At 36.9% G+C, this 26,890-nt stretch overlaps 6 protein-coding genes across 16 annotated transcripts in view; 3 read left to right on the plus strand and 3 right to left on the minus strand.

The window, feature by feature from the left end:
* Window positions 1-188: 188 nt before the first annotated feature.
* LOC128895161 (kelch domain-containing protein 4-like) lies at window positions 189-3,284 on the plus strand. Of its 4 annotated transcripts, XR_008461724.1 has the most exons (10): window positions 189-416; window positions 524-694; window positions 760-995; window positions 1,067-1,233; window positions 1,315-1,464; window positions 1,529-1,747; window positions 1,834-2,187; window positions 2,256-2,429; window positions 3,052-3,166; window positions 3,259-3,284. XR_008461724.1 is itself a non-coding variant. In XM_054157493.1 (9 exons), the coding sequence occupies exons 1-8, from the start codon at window positions 303-305 to the stop codon at window positions 2,417-2,419; spliced, it is 1,575 nt and encodes a 524-aa protein (XP_054013468.1). In that variant the 5' UTR covers window positions 189-302; the 3' UTR covers window positions 2,420-2,429; window positions 3,052-3,284. The 4 variants fall into 4 exon arrangements, 3 of the variants coding, with proteins under 3 accessions (XP_054013468.1, XP_054013467.1, XP_054013469.1); XM_054157493.1 differs by having other exon boundaries at window positions 3,052-3,284; XM_054157492.1 differs by lacking the exons at window positions 3,052-3,166; window positions 3,259-3,284 and having other exon boundaries at window positions 190-416; window positions 2,256-2,485.
* LOC128895155 (valine--tRNA ligase-like) lies at window positions 2,171-6,631 on the minus strand. Its single transcript, XM_054157483.1, has 16 exons — window positions 6,312-6,631; window positions 6,020-6,212; window positions 5,705-5,951; window positions 5,419-5,647; window positions 5,168-5,347; window positions 4,965-5,089; window positions 4,627-4,889; window positions 4,323-4,551; window positions 4,129-4,251; window positions 3,941-4,048; window positions 3,714-3,873; window positions 3,356-3,624; window positions 3,071-3,283; window positions 2,890-3,001; window positions 2,633-2,811; window positions 2,171-2,559 (listed from the first exon to the last, which is right to left on the minus strand). The coding sequence occupies exons 1-16, from the start codon at window positions 6,397-6,399 to the stop codon at window positions 2,467-2,469; spliced, it is 2,811 nt and encodes a 936-aa protein (XP_054013458.1). The 5' UTR covers window positions 6,400-6,631; the 3' UTR covers window positions 2,171-2,466.
* Window positions 6,632-7,345: 714 nt separating this feature from the next.
* Window positions 7,346-9,828, plus strand: LOC128895168 (3-hydroxyacyl-CoA dehydrogenase type-2). Its single transcript, XM_054157504.1, has 3 exons — window positions 7,346-7,599; window positions 8,528-8,692; window positions 9,094-9,828. Exons 1-3 carry the CDS (start codon window positions 7,591-7,593, stop codon window positions 9,685-9,687), a joined length of 768 nt encoding a protein of 255 aa, XP_054013479.1. The 5' UTR covers window positions 7,346-7,590; the 3' UTR covers window positions 9,688-9,828.
* LOC128895154 (protein nervous wreck) lies at window positions 7,606-21,773 on the minus strand. Of its 5 annotated transcripts, none has more exons than XR_008461723.1 (22): window positions 21,566-21,766; window positions 15,718-15,815; window positions 14,921-14,966; window positions 14,754-14,839; window positions 14,482-14,626; window positions 14,125-14,406; window positions 13,751-13,879; window positions 13,542-13,664; window positions 13,357-13,460; window positions 13,129-13,273; window positions 12,978-13,055; window positions 12,861-12,912; window positions 12,658-12,761; window positions 12,352-12,505; window positions 12,111-12,283; window positions 11,722-12,028; window positions 11,393-11,607; window positions 11,218-11,317; window positions 11,012-11,155; window positions 10,868-10,899; window positions 9,917-10,793; window positions 7,606-7,876 (listed from the first exon to the last, which is right to left on the minus strand). XR_008461723.1 is itself a non-coding variant. In XM_054157479.1 (22 exons), exons 1-22 carry the CDS (start codon window positions 21,584-21,586, stop codon window positions 10,209-10,211), a joined length of 3,042 nt encoding a protein of 1,013 aa, XP_054013454.1. In that variant the 5' UTR covers window positions 21,587-21,765; the 3' UTR covers window positions 9,878-10,208. The 5 variants fall into 5 exon arrangements, 4 of the variants coding, with proteins under 4 accessions (XP_054013454.1, XP_054013453.1, XP_054013455.1 ...); XM_054157479.1 differs by lacking the exon at window positions 7,606-7,876 and having other exon boundaries at window positions 9,878-10,793; window positions 14,125-14,188; window positions 14,270-14,406; window positions 21,566-21,765; XM_054157478.1 differs by lacking the exon at window positions 7,606-7,876 and having other exon boundaries at window positions 9,878-10,793.
* An 867-nt stretch (window positions 21,774-22,640) lies between these two features.
* On the plus strand, window positions 22,641-23,672 carry LOC128895170 (uncharacterized). The gene is made up of 4 exons (XM_054157508.1): window positions 22,641-22,773; window positions 22,866-22,947; window positions 23,024-23,195; window positions 23,278-23,672. The coding sequence occupies exons 1-4, from the start codon at window positions 22,750-22,752 to the stop codon at window positions 23,621-23,623; spliced, it is 624 nt and encodes a 207-aa protein (XP_054013483.1). The 5' UTR covers window positions 22,641-22,749; the 3' UTR covers window positions 23,624-23,672.
* Window positions 23,673-23,724: 52 nt separating this feature from the next.
* Window positions 23,725-26,890, minus strand: part of LOC128895153 (serine/threonine-protein kinase N) — a 36,082-nt gene continuing 32,916 nt past the window's right edge. For 3 of the 4 annotated variants that reach the window (XM_054157475.1, XM_054157476.1, XM_054157477.1), the window contains one exon: window positions 25,246-26,884. In XM_054157475.1, the coding sequence (XP_054013450.1) occupies window positions 26,741-26,884 (144 nt within the window). In that variant the 3' untranslated portion in view covers window positions 25,246-26,740. Of the gene's footprint in view, window positions 26,885-26,890 lie in introns of all 4 variants that reach the window. The other variant, XM_054157474.1, reaches the window with a different exon arrangement.

Genomic DNA, 26,890 nt, shown 5'->3' on the forward strand with positions numbered 1-26,890 from the left:
AGTAACATATGATATGAAATATGTATTCATATTCTCGACTAAAAAGGGTTGTATCGAATATAATAAATTTGTATTCAACGACATGATTTACGATCAATTAAAAATCTCTTGTTTTATTGTTATTATTATTATATTTACTAGGAGGAAAGAAAAACCTCATTTACAATTAGCGCGCCACACCGTGCCATGTTCAAAGTGTTGGTTCGATACAGTTCGATGTGTTTACACGAAATTATGTTTACTTTCATGGCTTGGATCTGAAAAAGTATTGTTCCAAAAAATTTGTTTTTTTTGTGGACAATATGGGTAAGAGGGATAAAAGTAAGAAAAAAGTAAGCGGCAGCGTGAAAACTGCGCTGAGAACAGAAAAGAAATTGAACGCTAAGCAAAAAAAGGAATTGGCCGCACTTGGGGAGGTTAGGAACACGTGTAAAGACAATTAGTAAACACGATTTGTTTTTATAATAATTATGACGCGAATTTGTAACACGAAAATATTCATTCTTTTTTGTATAAATTCTAGGATGATATAGAACATGTGATTGCTGAAATCGAAAAAGAAGAAGCACGAAGGCAACGTGTTGTCGAAAAAACTGTACCGCAACCGTCTCGACGTGTAAACTTTACATTGACAGCGCATCCTTTCAAAGATGAGCTTATTATGCTCGGTGGAGAATTTCACGACGGACGCACGGTAAATTAATATTCATTTTGCGTTTTGATAATATAGAAATTTCAAACGATTTCGTCTTTATTTAGACGGTTGTTTATGGGGATATGTTTACATATAACTTGAGCAAAAATGAATGGACTGTTGTAAAAGCACCGGGTGCTCCACCTCCGCGTTGTGGTCATCAAGCGATAGCAACAGCGACGAGCAAAGGAGAATTATGGGTCTTTGGAGGTGAATTTTCCAGTCCTTCGGAATCACAATTTTATCATTACAAAGATTTATGGGTTTATCGATTTGGAGAGAAAAAATGGGAAAAAATTTTGTATGTATATACCTTTCAAGAATCTAAGATATATAGAGATGTCTGTTATTAATTTCTTTTATCTTCTCTAGATCTCCTGGTGGACCATCCGCTAGAAGCGGTCATAGAATGACTCACATAAAAAGACAATTGATAGTTTTTGGTGGATTCCATGATAACTTGAGGGATTATAAATATTACAATGATGTGTATATATTTAATCTTGATACATATGTTTGGCATAAAATTGAATTGTCTGGTAAAATTATGATAAATAGATAGATTCATTTTCCCAAATACGAATTTTTATGTATTATAAAAATATTTTATTACATTTTAGGTATTCCGCCGCATCCACGGTCTGGATGTATAATACTGCCAACACCTGAAAATAAACTTCTTGTATATGGTGGCTATAGCAAGGAAAGACTGAAGAAGGATGTTGATAAGGGTCTTATTCATAGCGACATGTTCTTAATGACTCCAGAGAGTATGTAGTTTGTTTTTATATATGTTTTAATCCTGACCGTTACTATATATTAATATTATTTTAGAAAATGATCAAACTGGTTTAAAATGGAAATGGATATCTATAAAACAGTCGGGAAATAAACCGTCACCGCGGTGTAGCGCGTCAGCTGTCTTAATTCAATCAAATTTGGCATATTTATTTGGCGGTGTTTTTGACGATGAAGACAACGAAGAAGAACTTAATGGAACATTTTATAATGATTTAGTTGCGTTAGATTTAGACAATTTTCAATGGCACACAGGTAAGTGTACAAAGTACAATGAAACGTTTTTTTTTTTTTACATCGCTATATGAGTCTAATCAATGTTTATATTCGAATGATTTTAGTGGCACTATCTGGTAAAAAAGATGTAACTGTACGACGCCGAAGGAGAAAACCAAAAGAAGATAGCGGCGAAGAAAACGATAGCGAAAGCGAAGATAAGAGCGACAATGAAATACAAAAATCATCTATTCCCGCTGAATCCACAATCATTGATGATGATGGAATATTTACAGTTACGATAGGGCCGGCATCAACAGCTAGTACACATAAGAAAGAAAATGCACACGAAAATGTATTTGTTCCATGTCCAAGAATAAATCCCGGACTAGTTGTAAAACACAATGTTTTATATCTGTATGGTGGTATGTTCGAAAGCGGTGACAGACAATATACGCTCAATGATCTATATAGCTTGGGTATGTATAATATCATAGTTCAATAAATTTTGTATATATATTATTACAATTTTATATTTTTATCTTAGATTGTCGGAAACTAGATGAATGGAGAACAATAATAGCAGACGATTTATCTTCGCAAACTTGGTTCGAATCGAGCAGTTCGAGTTCCGAGGATGAGAACACTGACAGTGGAGATGAAGATGAAAGTGACTGTGAAATCGAACGCATGGATGTAGATGAAAATTAATTTCTGTAAAGTATGATTAATGTTACTGAGTTTTTAAAAAATAAAAACTAATATTGATTTTTAATATTTCTCTGGGCAGCAGATTTTATAGCAGATAACATTTTCTTTTTCTTCTGAATTTCTTCTAACATTGTAGAGTTCTGGAAAGAAATGAACAGAAAATTTATAAAAATGATCATAGAACTAAATTAACGTGATAATTAAAACATTTACCTGTATATTAATAAACAACGTGCAATCAGAAGTGAAAGGATAACATATGCTTCCTTCACACTGTATATAATTATTTTTTGGAAATATACAAATTTGCGAAATTTTTGATCCAGCTTTAATTAAATTTATTGTTTCATTATAGATAGTATAATCTTCAGGGTTACTAGTAACGATATGAACTGCAAACAAAAATTCATTGTTTAACATATTAACCAAGTTACTTATTTTATTACATGTATAAATAATTCTAAATGTACCTTCTGGACATAATTTTTTAGTATTATTAGGCAGCTGTTTTCTGATTTCAAATATCAATTCTAATACTGTATATATTCTGTCATCTAGAGTAACATCTCTCCATTTTTTAAACTGTAATAACAATAATCAGTAGATATTAAAAATTTTGAAGTTTTTCACAGATCAAGCAAATTATCTTACCTGTTCTGGCAATGGATATGATGCTACCATTAATGATGGAACTACTAAAAATTCTGGAAATTGATCTGACAATTTTGTATATAATTCATCAGCAAGGTACGGCATTACAGGTGCAAGTATTCGTAAAAAAACTTCTAAGCATGTCCTTAAGCAGTACGTATGACTCGCAATAATATCTGAATTTTCAGATTTAAATCCCGACTTAGTCGCTTCCTACGTGGTATTAAATAGATTCAATAACATTGTATATTATACAAAAGCAGCTTTCCAATGTTATAATCTTACCAAATAAAAATCACAAAATTCATAATGTAAGAACTGTTTTAACGACTCGATACTTTTATGGAAATTTCGTTCCATAAATCCATCATTAGTTGTACTAATCATTAAAGATAATCGACTTAAAATCCAGCGATCAATAATTGACATACTTTTTGGCTCTCGATACAGGTTTTTACCTGTCATAAGTATAATGTATCTGCTTGCTTGCCAAATTTTGTTACAGAACAATTTATGTGTTTGGCACAGTTGCACGTCGAAATTAATTCTGTTCTCTATTTAATCGAAGAATAATCAATTATAATTATATTGTACTACATTGAAAAGTGCAAACAAAACATTGTATATATTAATGTATACTAACTTTGGATATTGTGACTACATAATGTCATACGTAGAGCATCCGTACCGCATTGTGGTATTCCTTTAGGGAACATTTGTTTATGTACAGACAACATTCGCTTTAACTCACTTTGATTAAGAATGCCTATATCATAACTTTCGTTGAATTGTGCAGTTAAGTCCTGATTACATTGAAACATGTGATACAAATAAATTATATATTTAAATGGGAGGTTCATTAATACTCACATTTGTAGTAGCTCCATTGATGATGTTTTCTGGTGATATCACGTTTCCAACTGTCTTGGACATCTTTTTCCCAAGACTATCGCATAAAATACCATGCAATAGTACTTCCTATATAACAATAATTTTTAAGTAAATATAAACATACATTTTTAACCGTGAGTACACGTTCAAAGATGAGAAAATCTTACATTGAAAGGTACACGATTGGTCAACTCTATTCCTAGCATAACCATTCTTGCAACCCAGAAAAACATTATATCGTGTCCCGTTTCCATTAATGTTAATGGATAATACTTTTTGAAATCTTCTGTCTAAATGTACATTTTTTAACATAATATAATGATGCTATTTCACTAGTTATTTAATCGTTATATCGTTGTACCTTTTTTGGCCAATCTAACATAGCAAAAGGAACGATACCGGAAGAAAACCATGTATCCAACACATCTTGATCTTGATTTAATTTTAAATCACGTCCATACTTATTCTGCGCAATAAGCTGTGCATCATTCTCAGATCGTGCAACTATCCATTCGGTTTTGTCTCCGATTGTAACATAATAAGCTGGAATACGATGACCCCACCATAGCTGTCTCGAAATACACCAGTCTCTAACAAAAGTAATAATCGAAAAACAGATATCGCAATTAAACGTGTTTATACATTTTGTACGGTTTTTCAATTACCTAATGTTACTTAGCCAATTATACCATGACTCTTCGTGAATAGTAGGAACTATTTTTAAGTGACCCTCTTTCACAGCATTCATCGCTTTTTGCGCCATATCTTTGGTCTTTAAAAACCATTGTTCTTTCAACATGTATTCTACAATATCTTGAGATCGTGAACATATTCGTAAGCACATTTTGTGTTCATGAATCCCTTTTAAAAGACCTCTGTTTGACAATTCATTTAAGACTTTCTCCCGAGCGATAAATCTTGGAAGACCCTAAAATATTTTGAAGTTTAATTCTCGTTAGAAGCAACTGGAAAATACAATTGTTGAACTTGAATATTGTTATACTTTGAATTGATTTCCCGCATCTGTTATATTTCCATTTTCGTCGATAACTTGGATGATATCTAATTGATGATTCGTAGCAATTGTATAATCTAACTGATCGTGCGCTGGTGTTATTTTCAGTGCCCCTAAAAATATCCTTCATTATTGTTTATTGTTCAAACTAATGAAATACTTTAATATCTCCCAATAATTGAAATATTTACCAGTGCCAAAGTTTTTATCGACCAAAGAATCAGCGATAACAGGTATATATGTTTCTCTTAAAGCATGCCAAACATTTTGTCCAATGTACTTTGCATATATTTCGTTATCCGGGTGAACAGCAATTGCTACATCACCGAAAAGAGTTTCTGGTCTAGTTGTCGCGACTACTATTTCATCGTCTAAAAATATATGTTCTTATCAAATACGATCGATTCGCATAGCGCGAAAAATGTACAACAAAGAGTATTACTTGTATTTTCAACTGGATAAGCTATATGCGCTATTTCGCCGAATGTAATCTTCTTTTCATATCCTGGAACATGAAGATCTGTCTTTGCAGCAATATACCTAACATCTACTTCGATATCAGATATTGTACTATGCAAAGCAGGAGACCAATTAATTAAATCCTTTTTCCTATATAGTAGATTTTTATCATTTAGAGTTACAAATGCTTCTATCACAGCATTATTATAATTCTGAAATTCGAGTTATAAATAAATATACATTCTATAAAGGGAAACTCAAAGAAATACCTCGTTCATTGTGAAATATTCTTTAGACCAATCCAAACTGGCACCCAATGCTTTCAACTGAGACTTTATCGTATCTTCCTTCTGATTCTTCCATTCCCAAATAATGGAAAGGAATTGTTCCTTTCCTATGTCGGATTTCGTTACACCTTTTGTTTTCCATAAATACTTTTCTATCATCATTTGTGTTGCAATTCCAGCATGATCTAAACCTGGTATCCACATCACAGGATGTCCTTTCATTCTGTACCTAAATGTAAAACATCCTGAGCAATCTCAACTAACGTGATTCAAAGATGAAAAAGTAATGAAAAATACCATCTTGCTAGAACATCTTGAATTGTAACAGTTAACGCATGTCCTATATGTAATGTTCCAGTTATATTTGGTGGAGGCAAAACCATTTTAAATGCATCTTTCTCGCTGCCTTTCATAGCAAAATATCCATTCTTTTCCCAAACACTATACCACTTGTCTTCTGCATCTTTAGATTTGAAGGTTGCTGGAAAATCTAAAGGCAAAGAATTCATCGAAATTTTTATTTCTAAAGAATTAAAACTTCGATTATGCATTGTTTTTCGAAAACCAGGTATTTTCGATATGTACGTACCTGATATGGATTGAGTACGACAGCCGTTGTAACAATATTTACAATAAGATTTGCTACGTAAAAGACTATTTAATCGTACGATAATCATTATGGGTTAAGAAACACTGTACAAATTTATTTGTATATTTAAGGAAACCTAACCTAAAACGCGAGGAGGACTGTTGTACTGAATTGCTGTAGTTGACATGTTATTATCATAAATAATATATTTAGTAAGAACTTGTATTTTGGAAATGGCAAATGTCTGTATATTTTTAATTCATACATTTATCCACTGCTATATAGATACAAAGTATAGGACATATTTAAATACCCTAACCAACCCTAACAATAAACGTGGAGTCACGTGGAATTCGAAACAGTGTTTCTCATTTTTAAATTGTACTTTATTTACATATACGCAGATAACAATAAAGTGGTTTAATTTGATGTTATTCTGAGTAATAAAATAATTATGCTTTATAAATTATGACAGACTGACAATACAAGATTTCGCGATAAGTTGAATACATAATAAGTAGACAACGGATGTTTATGTATTTATAATTATAAAATATTATATATTTTTGCAGCAATGCAAAAATGTATAAAATATCAACAATAATGTACATCATCTAATAATAATAATAATGTATATACAATATCTATATATTATATAGATTATAACGCTTAGAGTCGTGCAATTTGCTGTATGAACACGACAGAAAGTGTGTTGCTACGAGAACTAAATCATAAAAGATAACGAAAGAATCGTTCCAAATACAAATGTATTTGAACTCAAATTACAAAGAACGATAAGCGATTATTTATACAAAACTGGATAAGACTGATATGTGAATAACAAATATATTAATTATTTCGATATACTACGTATTTTGAAGTGGTCAAAAATCTTATCGTAATTTTAAATATATAAGAAACGTTATACTTTGACCAGATATTGAATCAACGTGTTATGCATCGCCAATGCCATTCGCATTATTGTTCGTTATCTTCATTACTTCTTTATTACTATCTCTGTGATTGGATTCGTCGGGTAAACATTTTTAAAGACTTAGGGAATGCCTACACGGTCCAAAGTTCCTTATCGATAAGTTAGTTCTCGTATGCGGTTCTTGTTGAGTCACATTCCCTTGCTTGGCTTCCATTCTGTCCATTTTGATCAAAGTACTGCTGCACGCTGCACTTCATAACCAATAAAGGTTTCGTTTTATATTACTCTTCGAGCAATTACTTTTATTTCGTGCATTTCTCTCTCGATATCCTCAAATTATTAAAAATGATGAAGGTAAGTCTTGTGTATTTTTTTTTATCTCTTCATGTAAATGGAGTACAATTATAATTGTAAATATTAATTTGCAAAGCCGAGAAAATTTCATGTAACATTTTCATAGCTCGTCACTTTACATTCGTACATGTTTTAGTACCATATTATACTTATTTCACAAATCTAGTTTTCCTGTATTTGGTATTATATTTCTGTGAAATTCATTCGATCATGCTAGCAAATGTTATTCACAACAAGTGTTTTTTTTTGGAATAGTTTCGCTGCTGTGGATTGTATCCTGTAATAGGAAACACTAGTTGAAATTACTTAATAATATTGCATAGTTAATAAATATAGTGCAAACTTATAAAAAGGATTAGAAAAGATATCAGTATCTTAAATAATGCATACTTTGCCAATTACATTGTATTTCAATTTTATGGTTTACCATTAGTATTATGTTACACTTATGATCCTTGTACCGATTTGCTTAATTGTATCGTTATTATATCTGTAATGTATCGTTTTAATACAATTATTTTTATAGTTATGTAGTATGATATAATATAAGATGGCATTAAATAAAGTTTGTATGAATATCAATAAACAAGAATATGGAAAAAACAAATTTAAATAGTTGTTTCCTTTAAAAAGTCTCTTTTCATGACATGCTATAAGAATAAATTATAAACTGAAATATAATGGTCCATATTTGTCTTTTGTTTTTTTGAAATACAATACATTCTTATTTTTCACATGCTTAAAATAGTATATTCAAAAGTATATTATAATAATTAATTACGTATATCTTATAACATGCTATGAAAATAATTCATTTAAAAATGAGTCATTTCCTTTGGATAAAGGTGTTAAATTTATTAACAAGTACTCAATATATTACAATGAAATTAAACGTTTAAACGAATACTATAATTGACATACATCTTAGGGATTGGTTGCTCTTGTAACTGGAGGTGCCTCTGGACTAGGACTTGGAACTGCACAAAGGTTTGTCAAAGAAGGTGCCAAAGTAGTTATCGCTGATTTACCTACTTCAAAAGGGAATGTTGTTGCTAATGAAATAGGACAGTCAGCCATGTTTATACCAATGGATGTGAGTTTTAATAAATTTATACTAGTAGTAGTAGTAGTAGTAGTAGTAATAGCGCTAACAGCATGTACTATTTTCAAAAGAAAGAAGCTACTAGAAAGAAGGACATAAGATGAATACTTTTGTTACAATACATTTATTATAGAATTATTAATGACTATTAATTTTAATAGTAATATATGCTTTTTAATATCATTGCCATTGTTAGTTATAATATATTACATGTGCACTACTACTAATACTACTAGTAGCCATTATAAATTGACATTGAACGTTTAGACATCTATTTACATCGAACATCTGGCGTGTATCATTTGCAACATCGTACTTGGTTTTATAAAAGAAACGATTACGATAAATTTATAGCAACTTGTGCGTACAATGACATGCTCTTTTTTTTACAGGTAACGTCGGAGAGCGATGTAACGAATGCATTGGAATCAACGAAGAAAAACTTTGGTAAATTAAATGTCTTGGTGAATGCAGCAGGTATAGCTTGTGCGTATAAGGCGTATAACTTTGGCAAACAGCGTCCACACTTGCTCGAAGACTTTCAGAAAGTACTGAATGTAAATACTGTCGGAACATTTAACGTTATCAGATTAGCTGCGGGGGTTATGTATGAGAACACACCAAACGAGGATGGACAACGTGGAGTAATAATTAACACAGCAAGTGTCGCAGCTTACGATGGACAAATGGGTCAGGCAGCATACGCTGCTAGCAAGGGTGGGATCGTCGCTATGACTTTACCGCTTGCCCGCGACTTTTCTAAAGGTGGTATTCGCGTTGTTACAATCGCGCCTGGATTATTCGACACACCTTTGTTGCAATCATTACCAGACAAGGTGAAATCATTTTTACAAAAAACGGTTCCATTCCCGCAAAGATTGGGCAAGCCAGACGAATATGCACAGCTGGCGCAACACATCGTCGAAAATCCTCTTCTGAACGGAGAAGTTATAAGATTAGACGGTGCTCTCAGAATGCAACCTTGAATCCACACGAACATTTACTAATCACATGAACATGGAAACCGGAGAAAGGGATTTGTAATGCATGGAAAAAGTTTATAAGAAAAATATAAAAAGGCATAAAAATGTATGAAAGATGAATAAAAAACGATAACCTTGTTAGTACATGCAACACCATTATAATTCTTTTAAAATGTACACGAACAACTAAAAGTTTTCATCTATTATAGGTATCGACAATTCTCTTTATTACCTTATGACTGTACATTAACGTCTTGTAAATACGTTGCAAAAGTCGCAACACCCTTCTTTTAAATAGTTAGTTCACTAGAGTATCGTCTAGCAAAAATGTTGTGTACATAGTATTAACATAAAAATTTGCCCAGTCGTTCCGTTTACTCGATTCCCGGTTAGTCTTTCTTCCCGATAACCTCTGGAGATTTCCAGAATTCCAGCAGATGCTGGAATTTATTCTGATGATTTTTTGGAAGAGCCAGTTTATTTGTTAAGGCAGGATAATCGGGATCTCCGAGGTCTAGTCAATCCTAGGCATTCGATTCTTTCAGATTTTGCAGCTTCTCTAGCTGGTCGGGTTGTAACTCATCTGGAATACTTGCCCTTCCTCCTACTACCATCATTTTCTCGGGTACGATCTCGATGTCCTCCGTTTCGGTTTCTTGTACCTCGATCACAGTGCCGCGAGATGGTATCGATTGGGAATTGTCTCCTGTGCTTGGCCCGGATGTCGAGTCCGCCTCGCTACCAGAACTGCTGCTAACTGGGAACGGCGCAGAGTCTGCCGGTAATTCATCGACCGTCGACTTCTCTTCGATGTCTTCGGCTGCTTCTGTGACTTCTTGCTCCTCTTTCTCATCCATTATTACCGTTGCTTCCTTGCAGTCGCTTTCATTCATGTCGGTGGTTGTCGTACTCGATGGCTGATCACCCTCGGAGCTTTCTGTGGATTTCACCGCGTCGTCGGTGGTCTCCTCTAGCCCTGGAAACGGATGCTCGATCTCTTCCATCGGCGTGGCCGCGGTGATCACTATTTGGGCAACACCGAGTCCAAAATCATCGTTAGACTGGTCGCTGTTCAAGCATTGCGACTGTTTTGATTTTTCATCATCTGCCTGGAAACAAAACGATTAGTTCTTTCGATGAGGGATCGTGTTCTTTCATTAATTTCTTTCGACTACCAATTTACCTTGGTTCCCGATTCATCCGATACTTCTACAACTAAGCGGCAGTTTTGTGTGTAAATTGGGACACGGATTAAACATTAACGCAAATAATGGAATAAGAGTATGATATGTTCATATCGATCTCCGTAGAGATAATTGTAACTTACCCACTATACCAGGCCCGGATTCCTTATCGCCATCGAATTGCGAGCCATACTGACTCTTCTGGTCCTTCGAAAGATTTATTATAAAACCATCTTGCTGTTGCTGTTGTTCAACGTTTACGTCGCTAGGTTTTCCACCTTGCGATTCTGTGTTAAACGTTATAATGAGAATGCATCTTTACGTTAAATTTAGACAAGTTGATTATTACCTTTCATTAAACTTTGCGCTAGTTCCTCTTCTAACAAGAATTCTGGAACCTCTGGTGGCGTAAATACAGGTGGCGCGGAGCTTGGCGGCGTTACGTTCTCCTACCGATCAGAGGAAAGTCAAGTTAAAAGTGCAAATCATATTTTCGCGGCTCTATTCATCGACTGCAATTTAACCTGCGGGGTCAAAGGCGAACCGTCAGCGCCACATGGTTCCACTATTAAAGACGGGAACAATCCTCGTTGTCCACGTAATTCACCTTCCCACCATCCGTCGTCCACGTCGTGTGGTTCCTTCTTCAGAACTCTCATGATATCACCCTCGAAGAAGCTAAGTTCTTCGTCGCATGTGGCGTCGTAATCGTAAAGAGCGATACAGTATTGTTCCATTTCTGGAAAAGTAAAGTGATTCTAATATTGTTATAATCCAAGTACGCAGCGCTTCGTATAGCTGAAAAGGTCTCAAATTTTGTTCAACACAAATATCGAGAATGTTGCATGTTTACCTCCTATGTGATTTTGTACAATAGTTTCAGGGGCAGCCTGTTGTAGATTAGCGTCGGGATCGACTGCATCGTGATCGTCGATCGTATAATCAACCGAGGAGAAAGATATTTGCTGTACGAGCAACGGACCTTGAGAGCTGAGACCAGAAGTAATTTCAGGCTCTCTCTCGACGTCGAGATAATTCTGAGGAACGAAACCTTCCTCGCCTCGATAATTTCGTGCTCGTAGCCAACCGTCACCGTCACCTTCGCCGACGACTTCGAGTTGTTCGCTCTCGACGATCGACAACTCGTCTGGATTTTGTGCCTGCGACAAAATTTGTTATAACGATATTATATAAGGTGAAACGAATACACAGAGTGTCTACAGTCAAACGATTGTTTCGTACCGTGTACGAATAAAGCGCGGTGCATTTGTATATAGGTTGAGCCGGAGGCTGTTCAGATGTTTCGTGGACTTCGGTTTGTTCGTCTTTCTCCTCGTTGTCCCAATCTACGGCTGTCGGGTCATCCCAACCGACGGTGAGTTGCTCTATTCGTTGTTTCTCTTGTTCGAGCAAAGCTGTTTAACAAATATGTTATTGCATATTTATGTTTGGAATCGCGATACGTAACTCAGGTGTCACCCACCATCGACTTCTTCGCTATCGTGCCTCTGTCTTTCCTCTGTTGATTCCTCTTCTTGTTGAGGAGCATTTCGTGCGCTGCCTGGCCGCTCGACGGTTGTCAAATCGCTTCCACCATCTCCGTCGCTGTCGTAGAACGAATCTGACGACGGATGTTCCTGCGTGGCGAAACGAATATTATTTAGACATCAAACAGTCAAATGTATTTCCAGCCTCGGAGTCTTTCGAGACCTCGAACTTATAAACAGAAGGGTTACATTCTCAATGGGGGTTCATCGAGGTTTTCGTAAGTAGATTAAAGAATAAATACCGCCGTTCCAGACGCGTCGGTTCTGACGGACAGGGAGCTGGCCGAACGCGGCATATCCTGCACGCTTAATGTTTCGACCTCTTGAAGCCATTCGTCGACGTTCACTAAAGAAACAACGAGAACGAAGTAATAGCCACGAGCAACGTTAACAGATTTATTTAAATATTACTCGAATAGAAAAGGGAACGGAATATTTAACAAACCTCCACCGTTTCGAAGGCATTCTATTCTTGATTCTGCCTTTAGCTTTGCTGTCTAATGAACAAGTAAACGTGTAAGGAAGAGAATTCACGTGATTCGCGTTTCACCAGAAATCTTACCTCTGCTCGTCGTATCGCGTGCTTCAGTTCGTCGATTTTCGTGTCTAAATCTGGCCCTTGTGGATCGTTCGGATCAGTCTGTGAAATCGTTATCGTCGTGTTATATCGTCTAGCGAAACATTTTCGTTTGATCGTTAATTATGTCGTTAACCTTTTGTCCAGATTCTTTAAGTTGCACGAGAACTTGAAGTTTCCTATTATTTTCTCGGATGCTGCTTATTTCGCGAGCTATTCTCGTCGACCAGCGACGAGCTTCCTTCCCGAGCGTGGCTGCAGCGGCATGATCGGCCGTTATCCTGCAGGGAATTCGACGATTCAAATACAGGGAACAATATAGTTGCTCGAATCAAAATATCTTCAATATGTTATATATATATACCTTTCTACTGGATCGTGATCGCAAGGCTCGAAATCGTACTGTATGTGTTGCTTCAAAACAGGATAATACAGACAGCAACATTGTATGTTGTACTCTCTGGTGAGCTGAAACAGATACGAGAAGCGACCATGAGATAGCGCGAAATGCTTCGTTTATCAATTGTTCCAGATGTTTCAATAGCTCACCTGTTGTGCTTGATCGCGAATTTTCGTGAAGCTGTTTTGCGTTGCCAAACAGGTCAACAGTTCTGTACGACCCATCAGGGTTAAATATTCAGCCACCTTATCGTAAACGCCTTGCTCCAAATACTGCCGGAAGAAAAGAAAAGTGTTTTCATCGTCTGCAAGCGATTCTAAGTGACGCGAATCGGAAGGTGAAGGGGAAATTTTCATACCTGCATGGTGTTTTGTAAATCGACTACAAAATATCTATTTTGATGGGCATTCGCAGCGGCGAGACTAAGTAAATAATCGTTCCGAGCTCCGGTTGATTTTTCTTCCAAAGCATCGCGTTTAGAGCTTACCTAATCGCATAAGTATTTCAATGTTTATTACTTAATTATTCTTATTTGCGCATACTTATAACTAGACTGCGGACGCTTATGCAAAGTATGTCCCAAGTTTTATACTTTTGCATTTGCACATTTTCATATACAGTCAGTGTAATAAGTATTCGTACAGGAACCATTTATTTTAAATTAGAATTTTATTTGCCATAAATGCGTAAACATCCGCGGTCAATTAATAACATCGCGATGGTCTCGTATACCTTAGCGCTGTTCTTTTGTAATGAAGTTATCGATTGAAAGAAGGACCCCTTCTTTTTCTTCAGTCTGAAAACGACGATAAATCGTGCATTAGGTTTTCGATCGATTACCAAACCGTGATCAATTATAATCATCGCGCGTACGTACTTTTCTTCTATGTCTTTTGCCTTGTCTCGTACATCATGGGCGCTATGCTCTTCGTCGAAGTATAATTTCTTCGTTTTGTCTACGTCTTGCACGCACGTTTGCAATTCTTTTTGTACTATCATTAATTGGTCGATTGCCTGGAACGGGAGAAACGTTACCCACACGCTGGCTATAAATATAAACGGTACGCAATTGTTTAACATTTTTTCAACCTTCTTGGATATCTGGATTTTGTGAATCTTTAAACTTTTCGCGTCGTCGGCGATTTGCTGTTGGAAAACCTCCACCGCTGCTAATCGCGCTCTGGCGAGCTTTTCGTTTTCCTCCAGCACGGTTCGCCAAACGTTCCACATGTTCCTGAAAATGAGAATCATGTAAATATACATATACATGTATAAGCAAGAAATGTTTTAGCATTTTTTAGTATAGCTACAAAAAAAAAAAAAAAAATGATAATAATAATAATAATAATAAAAAAACCCACCATTTTTCTTCTGCGCCATCGACTTTGAGATCTGGTATATTTGGTATTTTCTTATTCAAGTAGGCAGAAGATATTTTGAGGAGCGCCTGTAAACGAAACGTCGATCGTAAATCATAAACATTCGTATTCCACGGCTATAAACGTTCGTGACGCAGCATCCGACTTACCTCGGAATAGGATTTCTCGATGGCAGACTTTTTGATTGTAAAGTTGCTGAAAAATAAACGTGATTGGATCAGACAATGCTCACGCAACGTACGTACAAATGGCTGCAATATTAACCCTTTATTCACTGGCAGGACTTGTAAGTACCCTTAATTTTCTCACGGATGCTTTGAAACCTATCGTGACGTATCAAGTTGGTCCAAGTTCACCAAGTTCGCTTCTATGAAGTTCGTTTTTAATTTCTTTTGGAAGCTACGGACAACTCTAGTTCTCGTTTCCCCTCTTTGGAAAATGTTGAAAAGAGGAAACGGGACAAACATATCGGGCAAACTTCAGATTTATTCGAAGTCTAGGGTTTTCCCCATCGCTGCATAAGACCAAGATGGACGCCTGGATTTTAAAAACTCTTTGAGATATCCGGTAAGCAAAGGTTTAATCGTGCAATGTCTGCGAAAAAAGAAGCGAACGCGTAAATATTATCAACGCGCCAGGGGAACGATAAAACGCAACCTGATATCTGTCGAAACCGTTCGGATATCGAATAAACGTTTCGGGTTTGCATTCCATCAGGAGGCGTCGATATCGAAGTATTCGTTCGAGGACAGTCCCGTTAAAAAGTAGCTAGTCGAATTTAAAACTCAAGATCGCAAAGAACAAGCATTATTGGGAAACTCTTCGGTCCGTCGAAAGTAAAAGTGAGTCCGTCGAAGAAACGGAAATCCGTGACGCGAATCGACTCGCGTTTAAGACGTTTAAAGGGCTTTCATCTAATCCCCTTTTACATAAGTTTCAGACTCACCGAATGTCTTCCAGAAGGTCGCACTCGTGCTGATTTTTCGCTTGCAACTTCGCAGCCTGCTCCGCGTGCACATTCTTCAGGAATTTTACGAAATTTCCCTGCAAGAGGAAGAATACCGAGTAAACAATCGCGCTACGATGGCGCACTCGACCTACTTTTTTTTTTTTTCTTATCTCGGAAGGAACACGAATCCTTTTCTTTGCGGACGAGTCTCGAGAATTAACCTATCCTCTGCTAGCGAAGGGATGGGATCAGGGTCGCTGACGATATTTACTTGGAACTACTTTGAATTAACCCTTTGCACTCGAGAGGTGGCTCTCAGTCACCGGGATCTCAGTCACTAGGTTTCCAGCAACTAGAGACGCTTTTTTAGCATTCTATTGTCACGAATGTTGAGCTTAGGTTCACTTCGAAAACGAGATCTGTAATTTGAGATTCGAAAGTCAGGTCACCTTTGCCTCAACGACAATCGTTTTATCGACGCTTCGAGTTCCAAAGAAATGAAACCTAAAGGAAACCTAGATGGTGACTGAGAGTCGCCCTCAGGATCTGTAGCAGTGTTTGTAGCTACAGTACGGACTTAGCAATCCCGAGGTACCTGAGCTAGAGTGTGAAGGATTGTCGATGCGAATTGTAAATGTAAATGTAATGTAAATGTAATGTAAACGTAATGAAAAAGAAAACACATATGTGTAGAACGGGTAAATTGTAAACACGTACGTGTAAGACCGGTGAATTGTACAAGCAAGACAGAATGTCAAATAATGTTACAGGAAAAGCGTAAACGGTCCATTAGGGACCACGCTATAAATAAAGATAATTGAATTGACTGAGAGTCACCTCTCGAGTGCAAACGGTTAATTGTCGAATATATTCAACATGAATTTCGCACATTTTTCGTACGTTCTCCTCGTGTTACAATACTTTAATGTATAAAATCCCCGGTGTACGAGTTTCAAGGTAGACGCGATATTTATAAATTTATAATACCAAGAAGCTCGTCGCCAGCCCCGAGAAAGTATCTCCCGATCTTTTACGTGACCCCCATCCGTGCGTTAAATATACGTTACCAGGCCCGATACTCTGTACACGTTTTCCAATATCGTACAAGACGACGTGCCCCGTTTGATTGTTTCGCGCAGCGTGCTCTCTCGAAAGAGAGGCCAGCATCCGACGAACGCGAAATAAACGACTGTCTCTCTTTTCTCTTCGATTATCGGTTGTTCTGGGGCGCCGGGCAATAATTGCCGGACGGTGAAGGTAACAAGGGTGGCGCTTTAATTAGCGGCGACATTGTTTGAAGTCAAGTTCAATTTTGCAGTACAAGCTGGCGCATCGGCGATTTCGTTACGCGTCACGGCTCGCTTTGACCCCGTGAACTCCGCCCGACCAAGTCGATAAGCGGGGGTTTCGGGCCACCCGAACCTGGTGTATACGAGTCCTCCGGGAGGAGGGAGCCCTGGTCGATGAAGTCCAGAGAAGAATTTGGCCGAGGAAACGGGGCCAGGGGCGACTGAGGGGCCGCCGCGGGGACCGAGGGGGCTGTTTGCTTAATGAAACTAGCCCCTCGGGTGGAAACAGAGGAAAACACGAGCTCGCTGTTACCCATGCAAAGCTAATCCACTCTGGACAAAGTGGCTAAGCGGGTTTCTGTAGCATTTAAATTGCCAGTACTATTGCGAAAGGGAGATTAAGTTATCTCTGCGTCATTAAGGTGGTCGCTACTCGGTTTTCGAACATTTTTCTCTTGTCCAAATTTAATCAAATTTTCTGAAGCCACGGCCGACGTGACTTTCTTTACTTATATTTATACTAAATATATCGATAGAGTAGATCGATTCTATGGAAGGAACGAACAAAAATTAATACGACAAGAAAAGCCACCTTTTTCTTATTTTTTGCGTTTCCTGAAAAATCGTACGTTTTTTTTTTTGTTTGGCGCAGGACCGCTTTATCCACAAGACAGCGAATGCGGTTTGTCAAAATTGTATTTGGTTAAAAAAAAAAAAAATAAAAAAAGATTTGTAGTTTAGAGTTTGTAGAACAACCTAAAAAAGGTTAGGTACGATCGGATGAGGCATAGCTGAGAAAAATCTACCGAAAGATGTCAAATTCGACTTGTTAAAAAACAGCTGATAGTACGCCTCCCCCCCCCCCTCCCTCCCCCTTCTTAAGATAACGAAACGAGTGATACCGATTCAGTATCGGCGCGTATTACGTCACCGCCACGACTGGGAAAAACAATTGACATTAAGTACCGTACGAACAGGTATCAAACGTTACTTAACCCCTTCACTCGTAAATTCTTTATGCTAAACAGCGCAACGTACGCAGCGATAGATGTACGTTTTCGCATTCTGGAATCGATCTCGATTATCTGTCTGAATCTGTAAAAATATGAATTTGGATAAACATCCGCGGTCTATTATATCACGTAGGTTGATTCGACTCGTGAATCCACCTTCGAGGAATAAGGTCAGCCTCCTCTTCGTTGGTGGATAGCGTAGAGATTGGTTCCTGTATCGTTTAGGGCTTGGAACGGCCGCCCTTTCGACTCTCCCGTATTAATTAACGTAGCTATTTAACTAACTGACGATTAATACGGTGGGACGGTCCCAGCTGGTCAAATCGTTTAAAATTTCAGCTGCTCTCTTATCGATTGCTCCTCGAAGGTCTAGCGTTGCATTTTTGAATGCCTCTACGGTCTAAAGACGCAAGCAATCACTCCCGCGCCCGCTAGCAGCGTCGCGTATTGTTAGGCGGATCGTTAAACGTGGAAAAACTACCATCGTCGTTGCCAACTACGATGCCATGTTTCAAAGCTTTTCTTTCCTGTTTTTTTTTTTTACTCTTTTTTCATTCGCGTACCGACGACTCGGCTAACGCGGTAACGGAATTATCGAACAACAGCGAAAACCATTCTGGTGCGCTTCGATTCGCTCGTATTCGGCGCAACGATTTTGACGCGTGTACAATTTTTAACGCGTCTCTCTGTTATACCCCTCCCATGCTCGAAGACGTTCAAACTTTTACGTTTACGAATTTGGCTGAGGTATCTGTGTTTAGGAACTAATTTGAGATTATCGTTCACCTATGTATGAAGGTTATGTTTGGTTAATGCAGCGGTCGAATAATCGATTGATCGATGTGTTCGACATTTTTCGGGCAGGTTCGCAAGGTGTCGTGTCGCGTGTCGTTTGTTTCTATGCAAGCAGCGGGAGGGTGTGCGTGCGGATATGTTTTTATACTTTTTCGATTGTACAGAGTGTCCCAAAAATGTTGTAACACCTTGAATTTCCTCACATTTTCCCCCTGTATTTTCTTTTTCTTTTACATCGTGAAACATACAATTTTATAAATACATCGTTTATCGATTTCGTGAGAAGCAAAAATTAGAACCAGCCGGGTTATTTTCGAACGTTTTTATTCTCGATGGTTCTCCAAAGTAAACATTTTATTTGATACCACTCGGGGAATAATCTCGCTTTAATTCGAGCCAGGCCCTGCGAGGCGGAAAGGTCAAGCTTTTAAGCTGCGCGAGGCGCGCTCGACAAAGTGCCTACGCTACAGTAAAGAATTTCAGGCTCCTGGATAAAGGAAATTTATAACTAGGGCCGTGACAAAGACGTTTATTACTCTAAAAGAAGGAAAAAAAAAAAGAAAAGTGAAAAAAAATCCTTTATCGATCACGGAGCGTAACGAGCTTTCACGGTGCCAAGGAAAGGAAAGGCCGAGAGAGGCCATCTTTAAAAGAGTCGTCGAAAATTACGGAGGATTAAAATTATAAGAATTATTATTCAACGAATGGTTTACGTTTTTAAACTATGGTAATCGCTAGTTATAGCAACTAATTTTCTTCTAAAACATATATGGATCACGGAGTATAATCTTCAACCCTTAGAGCGAACATAACTCGCGAAAAGCTCGTTTCAACGCGTTCCCCTTTTCGATCTCTCGGTGTCTCGTTGAATTCTTATCGCTCGACTAGCATTCGACAAGTGGGAAGTGGGTCAGGAAAGCCTCGATCTTTAACTGCGAAACTTCATTGTCGTGGAAGCGAGACGAAGGGCTGGTTCCGTCGCTTGATAAATAGGTCAGGAAATGTTACCCTTAACGAAATAGGTGTGACTAAATAATCCGTGCATTGTTCGTTCCTTTGCGCGATCAACCAGCAGACAAAGTCGCAAAGGAGGTGGTTTTACTCAATTCAACATATATATTTTTTTTCCCTCAATATGCTTCGAAAACAATTCAATTCGTTTCCACTAAGTGGGATATCTTTTATCTACTGTATTAGTATAGTCCCTTAAAAAGGATTTATTATCTGTATTGTAAGAGTTAAACGAAAAATCAGGCACCGGGGATTCGAACCCACGATCCTCGGATCCACAGCCGGCCGCTTAAACTACACGACCGATCTTGTATTCTACGTTTTGTGTTCTGGTTCGACTCCTTATTGTTGTCCGAAGTACGGGAAGCACGGATACTACAGTATTGTAAGTAAAATTCATATGTTGATTTACGTAAAGAATCGAGACTTAAATTAAATTACGTTTTATCTTCTAAACGCTACTATATTATCAATATTTTGGTTCGCTATACACGCATAAACATCCGCAGTCTAGGTACAAGTAACGTAACGCAAAGGAATTAATATATTTTTATAAATGCAGGCAAATTATGGGCGGAAAGAAATAACGAGTATCGGAACAGCCGTTTTAATTTTATTCGCGTTATCGCATTTCGTTTAAAGCCGAATGATCATCTCTACAGTGCTCCCTGCAACCCGACTACTAATGAGTCTAAATGCATATCTAACGTTGACAAGAAATCGTTATTGGCACACTCTGTAAACACTATTTCGCTGTACCAATATAGACCATTGGAGAGGATCAGTTAGCTCTTTAATTCGAGAAAAATTAATTCGATGTTTATCATTACGTTTGCAGATATACTCGTAGTTCTTTAAATTGAAAAATTTGTTCGTTCCAGTGACCGAATTTTTCTGTTCTTCGCTCCCCCCCCCCCTCCTTCTCTCTCTCTTGTTAAAGTTAGCGAATTATCGCGAAGAAACATGGCCCCCAAAATCGTCCTATATTCAAAATTCGAGATCGATTTCAGCGTTCACATCGTGCAGTTACATAACGAGGATGCTCGGAAATTTCGAAGACGCAAGGACGTGTCACGGAAGAATACGAACGATGTCTCAATTTATCGCGAAAGAAGGATTCGCAAGGGAAACCGTTGACCGTATGGCGATGGGAGGACACGGGTGATTCGCTGGTTCGATCCGATCGCGGCGTTAACCCGGGTCTACGGCCAGTTTCTCGTATTTTGAGGTCAGCTTTTGGTATAGATTCGCATCGAAGGCCCGAAGCGCGCATCGATTTTCTCATCGTGGCAGCGTTCGAGCGGCGTTTACGTCAATTTTTCTGCGAGACGTCGCTGAAGATCGATACTCGTGGCGAGATTCGCGTATCTCGATCGTCCTGAGGACAGGAAGCGCCAGCCCTTCGGAGTTCCTCGGACGTATGCATTCAAGGCTCTCGCGTTTCTACTGGATTAACGTTATCTGGTCCCCGGACCAACGAGAAAACTTGCCTCGGTGTCCTGGAAGGATCGCTGGGCCTCTCGTTAGCGGAAATCCATGAGATTTATCGAGAGTTACCGAGGGACCCGTCTCGAGGGTACGTGGTCGTGATCGCGCACGGATAATGGAGGAAAGATCAAAGATGGTTCGAGTGTTACAGTTTCGAAGGATGCGATGTCTAAAGAGGAGATGTCATTTTGGTTCGAGAACGTATAGAAACGGCATGTGTCTGGTCGGATGTCGGTCTCGTGGGCTTACTTTTCTCGGTGGTGGTTGCATGCTGGACGAGCGGCCTGCTCTGCAGCCTCACCGCTGGCAGCCCGTTTTACACCGTCGTCCGCCGGGGAGGGGTGCTCTGTTGTTTTCGTACGCCTCACCCGACACAACAATAAACGCGTTACCACCCTCCGCACTGCTCGCGTGTTCGTACGCCACTGCTCTCCTGCCCTCGACCGAGCTACCCTATTTATTGATCGCGTACGCGCCTGCGTTCTCTTCGCGTTTAACCACGGACGAGATGCGAAATAGATCCAACGTCCCATAGAACCATGCGGCACTGCTCCTTGGAAGCTCGTTTACCTGCAGATTATCGATTCCAAATGGAACAAGATTACAGCGCCAGATTATACTGATGCTATCTTGTTAATGCGTTAATTGGCCCACGAATAAAATGTATCCTTGCTTGGCATGTACAACTACAATTACAATATAGTTGTGCAAGAGTATTTGTCTAATACTCTTTGCTCTTTGTTTAGATTCTATTCTCTGACTACCTATTACTAAAAGGAATCTGAAAAAATAGTATCCTGTATTATTAGTCGTTACATGTTTCTCATCAAATATACTACTTATAATAATCTAGCTATTCTATAACAAATATCTACATAAGTTGCGCAGTCTGTTTTTGTCTATCCTATAATATTGCGCTTTACATGCTAGTCAGTCTTATCAGTCAGTTATCTAAAAACATACGTGTTTTGTTTTCGTGTTATTTATCATTTCATTACTTGTTATACACTATGACACAATAAAATATGAATTTTGTCACTATTTTAACGATATCGAAGTCTGTGGTTCTCAGTAGATTTTCAATTGGCGGGATACTAATGCTAATTAGTATAGGTTCAGTGGCGCCATCGGTGGAAGAACACCCAAGTTTATAGTAAAAATAGTTCCCACTGCTGCTGCTAGATGGCGCCACGCACACACGCGCGCGCGCACGCACACACACACACACACCATGGGATAATTAGTTCGGCCTGTTGGCCGCGAGATGGCGATACCAATTTTGTGTCCATTAACCGAGTATTTGAATATATATGTGCAAAATTAAATTGTTTTGTAATTGATAGAAATTATTCCTTTTAACAGCTGTTTAATAAGTAATACACGAACTAAACAACCTATTAGTATTAGCACAATGTTAAATTAGTCTTAAAAAAATGTATGATGTATGTCATCCTAGCGTAAGTATGATTATATTGAAGTATCATTAAACTGCATAAAATATAAGAATATTAGCATAATTGATATTTATCGCGTGCTTCAATATGTTTAGTATTATTATATTGGAAAACTGGGATGTACTGATCCTATAAGGATAAGTACAACGTTTTATGTTTACATTGAACTATGTGAAGGTAACCAATATTATTAAAGCGAGATTGAAATAATACTTTTAACTGGATAATTCTTTAACTCGATGTCTATTGTTAGCAAGGAGATACTGGGAAGTTAATTACAAATACAATGAAAGTCTGGATTTATTGTATTTGGAAGTTAAGAGAAAGAAAAATTCAGAAATAGAGATTTACATACCTTGGCCAACGTTATACAACATATCCCTCAATAGAATAGAAGAAATACAACAAGGTTTAACTACTGAAAGGCAAGGAGATGAATCATTTGTGAAATATGAAGTATACATTGTGTTTTATACTGTATAAATAAATACACTCACTTTGCACCAGGGTCACATTTGTTTTCAAGTCTGAAGATGGTACCAGTATTATTTATAAAGTGACTAAGGGTCTCATGAAACCTATGGCCCCAGAAGCAACTAAGTTAATGAAGGAGAAAGAAGAAAAGAAATCTCAATTGGAAAAAGAAATCAGAAAAAATACTTCACACTTGTATGAACTAGCAAAGTCTTTAAGTACAGAGAGCAACAATGAAGATACCAAACCTGGTATGAGCAATAGTAATTGTACAAAAAATGCTGAGAACAGTGATAAAGAAATAAAACCTGGTGCAAGCAATAGTAGGGATGCAGAGAATTCTGAGACCAGCAATAAAGATACCGAACTTGTGAAATAATCAACTGTAATAATTATCAAACAATCAAATAAAATTATTTTCATTTAAAGGAGTCATTTTTGTTATTGTGAAATTCCATAAATAAATAAAAATCGAATACCCTTTCATTTCATATTGCTTTCAGATATTTATTATTCAAAGTAGGTATTACTTATATGTTTGAAATATTGTATACTCGAAAAGTACTGCTAAAAATTACTTAACTATTCGGAGTGATATGTATTAAGCTGCCACTGCAAATGTATATGTTAAATAAATTACTTCTTAAGGACATTCTGTAGGCATCCTTTATGTAGGGATATTAACTACGTACGTGATTTAGTAAACGCTACGAGGCACATGCTGTTTCATTACTATCAGATAAAGATAAATATAGCGAACATTTTACCTAGGGTTAGAACTTAGTAGCCTTATATTATGTTGTATATATAAAAATAAGTAACGAAAGTATATACTAACAAGGTTTCTACTTTGAGTGTTAAAAATAGATCTATCTACAAAAAAAAATTGGCGACACTTGTATTGTATATACATTTTTCAATCATCAGTTTTCGAACGACACTTCATTTTTAAAGTTGCAGTATACATAATTTTCACGCTTGTAAAAGCCGCTTATGTACGCGATTGTTAATACAGTATTTTTTTTTCTCTCGTATCCGTATCGTATATGTATATGTACTGTATATTTATAAGTATACATACGTTTCAAATGTAACATAGTATATAATTAATACGTCGACAAGAAAATATGTTTTAGCATAGAACGATTCCTTTTTATGTAAACGTGTAGTTTGGCAGTTGGACACATAGAAGTAACGTAACTTATTATATAAAGACAAAAATAAACAGAAATTTACGAGAATTCCGATACAACATATTTTCTGTCAAGGTTGACGAACAAAAAGAGGACATTGTTTTAATTCAATATTTTCTTGTCCTTTACATAAACGAAGTGTAATTACAGTTTTTAATGTTCCTGTATCTTCTAACTAAGGTTATATTATAATTATTCGGCTAAACTTTAAAACCTACATATGAGAATTATATAAAAAACAGGCACATTACAAATAATGTGTTACATGAGCACCTCTGTATAAGTAGGTATCCGTTTCAATGTACATGGTCTCGGTAAAAAATAGTTACCAAATGATAATTTATTGGTGCATTAAGGCAACTAGAATTCGAGATGTACTCGAAACTATCACACGTGACACAATCAGCTTTCTGGTTCACAATTTTAAATACTTTTTTTTTTCTTGAGAAGATAAACGACGATCTCAATTTTAAACTATTGAATTCATAGTGCAAGAAAACACCAAATGAAACCCATCCATTTTATTATCACAGCATTGCAATTTGTAAATATCGTAATCCACTGTCGATTTTCCGTAAATTGTTCAGACCGATACCTTTCGCCGAAATGTAATTAGAATTTACGTAAATAAAAGCAATTTATATACTTTGTTAGGTTTCATTCAAAAGATTCTTTTATACAAAACATACTATCCATTCATGGTTTCAAATGTCTTAGAAAATTACATTAGAAATGAATTTGATGACTCGACGACGTTATTAACGAAGAAATCACCGATGTAGTTATGCATTGCAACTCTTAGTAGTAACTAGAGTATTATACGTTCTATGATTTACTGTTTTAGATAAATTTACAGAATGTAGAAGACAAGAATCCTAACAAGGCATTAAAACGATGTTAGTACAAAACTTTTTCGACACCTAAGATGTAATGCATATATTTATGATGATTGTACAAGGTGTTCGTAATCGTCTAGAAAACCGTCGTACAAAAGTGAAATATAAGGAAACTGTAATGTGATGTCTATAATTAAACGTGAATATGAGTACTAATAGTGTGCTACTACGAACTTGTGTTACCCTTGTGATATAGTACTGTATAATATATCGAGCTGAACTATTGTACTTATGGATCTTATGCATTATTACTTTTTCACGTTTGGTTACATATTTACAAAGTATAGCACTAGAACACCACGAGTATTCTATCACATACCGGAAACGTAAAAATATGTAACTAAATGATACAGTAGAATTAATAGGGATTATTTCATAGGAATCAAACCTGGAGAAATTTGTACGATAAAAAGGAAGTCGATATATTCGGATGTTCCTTAAATATCTGATGTCGAGTTAATTGTAAATAACTGTTCTCGTCTTCTGATCGCGTTAATGTTAATGTATGCGTGACTAACGTAACGATAGTGCCCAGTGTTAGCTGTAGTTACATCGATTAACATTGTTGTACATAGTGCCATTTCTTCGTTCAATTCCCTATCACATGAGCATGAGCAAATACAACTACGTTTTGATTTATTTTCTGCACTTTATGAATTATCGTATGTTTATACAGCGATTATCCTTGACGTTATACGAGGATATAAATCTGAAGTAGTTGAAAACGTGATTATTATACATAAGAATGGTACGTGTATGATGAAAATTGTAAAATAATACTTTGATTTAAACAGAAGTAATTTCATACGTTTGGTCGGTATTTAGAATCATAATTACAAGTATCGATGAACTTCTTACGAAGCGTAGAAATCTTTACAAATTTAGATCCCAAACAGCAATGGGTTCGTATCAAAATATACTACGTGCTACAAAAGTATGTGTACTATTTATGTTTCCATCCTTGTCTCGTCAGTTGATTGAACGTGAATATCACTTTAAAATATTTCGAATGACTACAAATGTTTCTTACATCGTATATTGAAAATGATTGCGATAAATGTAAATCTGAATGTATAGCTACGAGTTAAAAGCCTGAATTCATAAATTAATTAAAAACCTGAGATTCAACGGTAGAACATAATTATCTTTTTTTTTTTAATTCTCTATATCCGATTATATCATGATACTAAAAATAAAACATCTGTACAATACATAACATTACGAAAAGTGGAACATATTCTGTCAATTAAACAAACACATATATAATCACCGATGTTACTGATTGCGATTCAATTGCCCCTAAAATGATGTCTGAAAAAGTAAATAGAATACTAAATGATTTGCGTATCAAATTTAACGAACAAAAAAAAAAAAAAAAAAAAGAACGATCAACATCATCATTTATGGCTAGCACCAGTCAGCCATGTATGTAAAATCTTTAAATAGACCTTGTTCTAAGTCGTTAAGTGGTCTAGGATCTTTAGGCGGAGTTAGGTGAGGTTTCTCTGATGTAAATTCTTCGTCGAAATTACTGACATCTTCCACAGAACGCTAAAA

Source organism: Hylaeus anthracinus, unplaced genomic scaffold (assembly GCF_026225885.1).
Source record: "Hylaeus anthracinus isolate JK02 unplaced genomic scaffold, UHH_iyHylAnth1.0_haploid 4, whole genome shotgun sequence".
Lineage (NCBI taxonomy): Eukaryota > Metazoa > Arthropoda > Insecta > Hymenoptera > Colletidae > Hylaeus > Hylaeus anthracinus.